Source organism: Brachyistius frenatus, unplaced genomic scaffold, assembly GCF_029030835.1.
Source record: "Brachyistius frenatus isolate BFR_SWC_R1_liver_20210118 unplaced genomic scaffold, ASM2903083v1 Contig_207, whole genome shotgun sequence".
NCBI classification, from domain to species: domain Eukaryota; kingdom Metazoa; phylum Chordata; class Actinopteri; family Embiotocidae; genus Brachyistius; species Brachyistius frenatus.
In genome coordinates, this window is record NW_027210806.1 from 541,398 (window position 1) to 547,295 (window position 5,898).

The following is a 5,898-nucleotide window of genomic DNA, read 5'->3' on the forward strand; positions in this document are numbered from 1 at the left end:
AGTCGGGGCACAAAACCTCAAACTGACGAGGACCAGGATGTAAAGATCAAAGACGTCCGTCTCCGTTGAGAAGTCTGCAGGTTTGATGAGTGAGGGAATCAAACATTTAAGGGGGGAAATGTGAAGTTTGAAGGGTTAAAGTGGTGTAATATGTGGTCAACTATTAATGGGATTTTATAGGAAATTCATATTGTTTTAATGAAAATATTCATGTGTGCAACAACAAATATGGCTGAAAGCAGCTTTATTGCATACGGAGTCCAAGTTACTCTTGTATAAATTTAAAACATTAAAGATCATTTTTGTTGAACTGAATATTTGAAGGCGTTTATGCCGACACATGAAACTACAACACTCACTGTTGCAATTGTTAATTCTCGACTTCAACAATAAAATATTTGTCCATCCTCGGTTATTGTTCTGGCAGAAAAACCCTTAAAAGATCGAACTGTTTCAGGTCCGTGTCACCCGACTCCGAGCGAGGCTTCAAATTGAATTAATTCCACCCGATTGCGTCTGTGTGACGTCGGCGTCAGCGGCAGCCGCAGTGGAAGTCGGCGTTCGGGTCCTTCAGCAGCTTCTTGCGGTCGACGTGCAGACAGTCGATGTGGTACCAGGCGTCGCACACGTCACACTGGATCCACTGGACCGTGTCCTGCTGGGGCAGCCGGCACCGCAGCGCCGCACACGGCTCCACCAACCCCACCGCCGCCTCTTCCTCGTCCTCTTCCTCTTCTTCCTCCTCCTCCTCACCCTCCTCTCCCTCCTCCCCATCCTCCTCCCTGTCCTCCACCTCCCTCCCCTCGTCGTCATCGTCGTCCTCGGAGGAAGAAGAGGAGGAGGAGCCGGAGGAGGAGGAAGAGGAGGCCGAGGAGGTGGAGGAGGAAGACGAGGAGGACGGAGAGGGCAGGGAAGGCTGCGGAGGAAGGGGGTGTTTTCTGGGGCGGCCGCGTCGTTTACTTCAAGGAGAGAAAACAGAAAGAAAGAAAAGAAACACATCATTATATTAAATTAAATTGGGTTTTCTCAACATTAACGACAGATAAACTCATGAAAAAACAACCCTTTCATATTTTTACTGAACATTTTTGATCTTTTTTTTTTTTTTTAAATTTAGTTGAATTACCAGACATAGAAACTAATTTAAAGACCTGAACCGCTCACTGTGTTCTTATCTGTGACACTCGCTGGTGTATCAGCCATCCGTTCACATTTAACCTGATTATTGATATCTCCGTTAATAGAAGCCGTAGAAAACGTGCTAAAATATACTGGTTTTTCCACACAAAGCCGAGATGAGATATTCGGTGTCATGGCAACACATAATTACACTGACAGGTGTTACCGGGTTATCAGGTAACTTGCATTAGTCTGCTGTATTTATCAGTGACTTTAACTTTACGGTTATTGCAAAGGAAACCAAAACTTTCTAAAAGCGTAAAGCTGCAGGGTGTGAATTTGAAATGTGGACTCCTCCTGGTAGTCAGGTGGCACAGCAGCTGATTTCTACAAAAGATCTTTACCTGGTTGGATGATGGAATCTGTTGAACGGCATCCTGCCTCTCTCTTCGGTGCAGATCCTCACCGAAGGCGAGGCCAGGCTGTAGTTCTCCCCTCCCACCACCAGGGGGGAGAACACCGGCGAGCTGTGAGCCCTCCGCCGGCCCCTCTGCGCCGTCGGAGGGCCGTGGGCGGGTTTCTGCTGGCGGAAAGCCGCGATGTTGCCGTGCACAACCGTCTTGACCCGGTGCATCGCCTCTGCTTCTCGTTTGTGAGCGGCCGCGTTGGTGAGGGACGCCTGGAGGACTTGGTGGTGGTGGTGGACGAGCCTGCTGTTGGTCATGGCGCCGTGGAAACTGCCGATGGTCCGGATGCCGACGGGGAAGGGCTTGGCCTCCAGCGGCCTCCGGATGTCCGTGTGGCTCCTGGGCAGCAGCGGGGGAGGAGGAGGCAAGCTGAAACCCTCCGACTCAGACTTGTAGAGCCTCCGCCTCTTCTTCCCCCGCGGTCTCGGGCCGTCCTCCACAACTCCTGGCTGAGCTGATGGGGCAGTGGACAGAGAGCCCAGATCAATTTTCCAGAAAAGCGCTGTTGTTGTTTTTTTAGAAGCCCGCATTTGTTTGAGAGGTTGTTGTTGTTGTTGTTTTACCTGAACCGCTAAATATTTACACAACACCGACTCTGATTATGTTGCTGTTCAGATGATTCTACGTTTTAAAATCTGCCAGAAATCTCGTTCAGTTAAAAATCGGCAGCCTTTTAGTTTGCAGAAAGCTGGTGAAGTGAGCAGCGGTATTCTAAAGCACTTTTGCTGACCTTTGCATCCTCGACTTCTGGGCTCGTCCGAGCTGTCGTCCTCCAGCAGCACCGTGTGAGCCGACTTCCTCCTGCTCCTGCCGGAGGCCGGCGGCAGCGACTTGGTGGAAGGCTGCGAGGCCGCGGAGGAGAACGACGGAGGCGTGGAGGGAGGGAGCAGGGAGGAGAGGCCCACGGCGAGAGGAGGCGAGGAGGAGCCGGGGTCCGAGACGGCTCCCTCGTGGCTGTGGCTCCTCTTGAAGGTCCAGGCGCTGCCCTTCATCTTGCTCAGGCTGCCGATGGAGTTGAGGATGACGGTGGCCCGGTTGATGGACAGCTTGGACAGGTCCAGGTTGGCTTCCACACTGCGGTCCAAGTTGGTCCTAATCCGGTTCTGTAGGTCGGAGGAAAAAGTCCCCGCCTAGAAAACCAGACAGAAATACATCGTCATGCAGTGCAGGTGAAATGTTGGTATCAATCAGGTGATGATGTAATTAGTTTGGCGGATGTATCTTTCACATAATAACGTTCTCTTCAGCGTATTTTTGTCCCAACTTTTTAGGAAACACGGCTGCACAAAAACGGCAACTGATACCTTTGGAAGTGTGATGGCGTCGAAGTCCAGCGGGCGAACTTTGACCTTCTGGAAGAGGAAGTAGAACTCGCGGCTCCCTGTAGACGACTGGCCACCGAAGGTCAGCGTGTCCCCGTCCGACAGCTCCCATTGGATGCCGGGCTGGAGGCGGACCTCGTTGACCCACGTTCCTATCGCAACACAAGAGCAGACAAAGAAAGGTTCACTACAGACTGTCGGCGGCGAATTCTTTTCTGCCCACAGAATAAGATGTTTGGAGACTCATCGGGAAATTCGATCTGAAGTCCCACAAACAAGCAACCGTTTTGCAGTTGAGGAAATGTCAACCGGGTGCCAGAAAAAGAAAAAGAAAAAAAGAAATCACAACTTTTTAATACAGTGAACCCTCGCTATAACGCGGTTCACCTTTCACGGTCTCGCTGCTTCACGGATTTGCATCGTGCATTGAAATCACATTACGACTATATGTAACGTAGATATATTTAATGTCCAGTTCTATCTATTTCAATTGTAAAATAAAGGTTAATACTTCACGGATTTCGCCTATCACGGTTTCTATTTGGAACGTAACCCCCGCGATAAACGAGGGTTCACTGTATGCGAATGTCTGAGAAACAGCAAAGAATAAATCAAGCAAGGAGAGCCCCTGAAATAAAGTCATTTGTTGACTATCAGTGTGTTTACAGCTTACAGAATTTTTAGGGGAAACGTAAAACAGTCTGTGAAATGGACCTAGAATTGAAGAGCTGGAAGGCTACGAGGCAATCAAACGGCCATGACGGCACGGCGCCGAGTGAGAAATGCCGGGTGAATACTAAAGCGCTGTTTTAATATCAAAAATGAAAAATGTGTGAAACAGACTGTGAAATTACTTGAAAAATTAGGCGGTAAGGATGTCGTTTAGATTCTGAGCCTGTCGGACGCCGTCTGCCGGCCTGAAGTGGAGAACCGACTCTCCGTCTCATCCTCCCTCTCCTCGTCCGTAGTCCTCGTCACTCCAGATTGAACTGACTGAATATTTAAACTAAGATAAATAGGATGTAGTGTTCCTGTGTGTGGCGCCGCATCCACTGTTATAACTCCTGAACTTTCTTTAACGTTTCGTTAATGTAAATTTTAAGACTCTTGTCTGTACATTTGCTGGGTTTTTTTGTCCCCCTTTGATTATCAGATTTATTTTACTCTGAATGAATTCCTTTCTTAGTGCCTATAAATTTCAAACTTCACGTTATGTTACGTTTTCATCCACATGTCCCAAACTGTGGCGCCTTTACGCTCATTTTACACTCCAGCACGTCCTTTGATTTCTCCACAATGGAGCTGCAACTGATGATTCTTATCACGACCGATTAATCTGCTGATTAATTTTGTATCGATCGATGAAGCTTTTGGTTTTCAAAATAGTCAGAAATCTTCTAAAACTCAAAGTCACGAGTAGAAAATTCTCAAACTTAAAGATCCCCTCCAGTGATGTTTTAAGATGTATATGAAATACTCTGCTTTGAATAGTAATTTGTGTCTGATAAGAGTTATCTTCAAAAAAAATCCCTAAACTGACGTGGACTATAGTATATATGACTATCGAACAGTAAAAGGATTTGGTGTCACATTCCAGGAGTTTTGGGCGCCACATAAGCCGAACGATGAGGAGAGCATCATAACTTGGCAACGGACTCTTCCCGGATCTTATATGGTAGGTGTTCTCCAGTGGACGTCTTCCATGAACAGATAGTTGAGTGTAAGTGTGTGAAGTGTTTGTGAGGCTCTCAGAGATGTTATTCTTCTAAGCAGGTGTGTTTCAGCCTCATTCTCGCTTCCTCAAAAGACACCAGATGTGTGTGGAGGTCTCGTGTCGACTGTGAAGGTGAAGTTGTGTCACTCGGCCCTTCGTCTCACCGTGACTGCTGCGGTCCTTGACGTGGACCCTCCACCCCTCCTCCTCCTCCTCCTCTTCCTCCTCCTCCTCCTCCTGCTGCTGCTGTTGCCCGACGTCACCGTCGCCCGCCTCCCTCTCTGCGTTCAGCTCAGCGTGGATGCGCGACACCGACGTCGACTCCAGCGTGATGTCGCACAGCTCCGCCGCTCGGCCCAGCCGGAACACGGAGCGGCTCAGCGCCGGCCTGAAGGTGTACAGGTCCCGCGCCGAGTCGCCCGTCGACGAGCCGATCCGAAGCAGCTGGAAGCACGGCTGCACCCCGGACAGCATGACTGCAGGCTCTGATTGTCTGCCGCCGCTGAGCGCACCCCGACCCCCTCCACACCTGCCCCACCCGGAGGCCCGCCCCAGATCTGTGTCTGGCCCTGAGTTAGAGGAGGCTACGATCCATCTTTAGATACAACGCTGTGCTGGATGAGAGGAGTTAAATGGAAGGCATTCGTGTTTGACCACAGAGTGCTGACGGCGAACATAAAGCTATTCTGACAGATAAAATATTCCAAACAGGCCTGAAAGCATCGAGTGTGAAGGTTACAGACAGGTGCAGCGGCTTTGAGCAACAGGTGTTTGCATTAGTATGTAAAGCCGGTGTCTTGTTGTGTCCTTCTGTGCATGCATGAATAAATAATGAGGCTATAGAGCACTGTATAAGCTGGTTGAAGTATGGAAATGAGCTCCAGCACAGGCAGCTCAAACAGACTCAATCCCCCGTGGAGTGGAGGACTATGAGCAGGTGGATCTGAGAATAAAGAGCTGCAGTAAATGCGTGTTACTGCGCTGCCACTCCGAAAGATGCCGTAAACATTAAAACCGTGAGAATTAAAACCGCCATCAGCGCTGATTTTTAAATAATTTCAGGTTTGAACAGCTGTCAAATGGAGGGAGATTAAAATCCCAGGCGCCTGACATCAGCTGAGTCACAGGTGAGAAGCCTGACGGGGTGAAAACAGCAGAGGTTTGTCTGATCTGAAAGAAAGCCAGAGGGAAAAAAAATAAATAAATAAATCACTGAAACAGTGGTGCTTAAATGCTCTACTTAGTGTCTGAAAAGCAACACATGCTTCATAAAAAC

At 48.9% G+C, this 5,898-nt stretch overlaps 1 protein-coding gene across 1 annotated transcript; it reads right to left on the reverse strand.

Moving 5' to 3' along the window:
* Positions 1-330: 330 nt before the first annotated feature.
* On the reverse strand, positions 331-5,096 carry tcf19l (transcription factor 19 (SC1), like). Its single transcript, XM_069719129.1, has 6 exons — positions 4,787-5,096; positions 2,891-3,060; positions 2,317-2,716; positions 1,524-2,040; positions 794-959; positions 331-718 (listed from the first exon to the last, which is right to left on the reverse strand). Exons 1-6 carry the CDS (start codon positions 5,094-5,096, stop codon positions 533-535), a joined length of 1,749 nt encoding a protein of 582 aa, XP_069575230.1. The 3' UTR covers positions 331-532.
* Between the last annotated feature and the right edge of the window lie 802 nt (positions 5,097-5,898).

Bases quoted from the DNA above. Each gene is read 5' to 3' on its own strand.
- tcf19l (XM_069719129.1), bottom strand. From the start codon at position 5,096: ATGCTGTCCGGGGTGCAGCCGTGCTTCCAGCTGCTTCGGATCGGCTCG. The intron at 2,717-2,890 runs GTATCAGTTGCC...CTGGTTTTCTAG, and splicing joins ACGCCATCACACTTCCAAAG to GCGGGGACTTTTTCCTCCGA. The intron at 960-1,523 runs GTAAAGATCTTT...CTCTCCTTGAAG, and splicing joins AGATTCCATCATCCAACCAG to TAAACGACGCGGCCGCCCCA.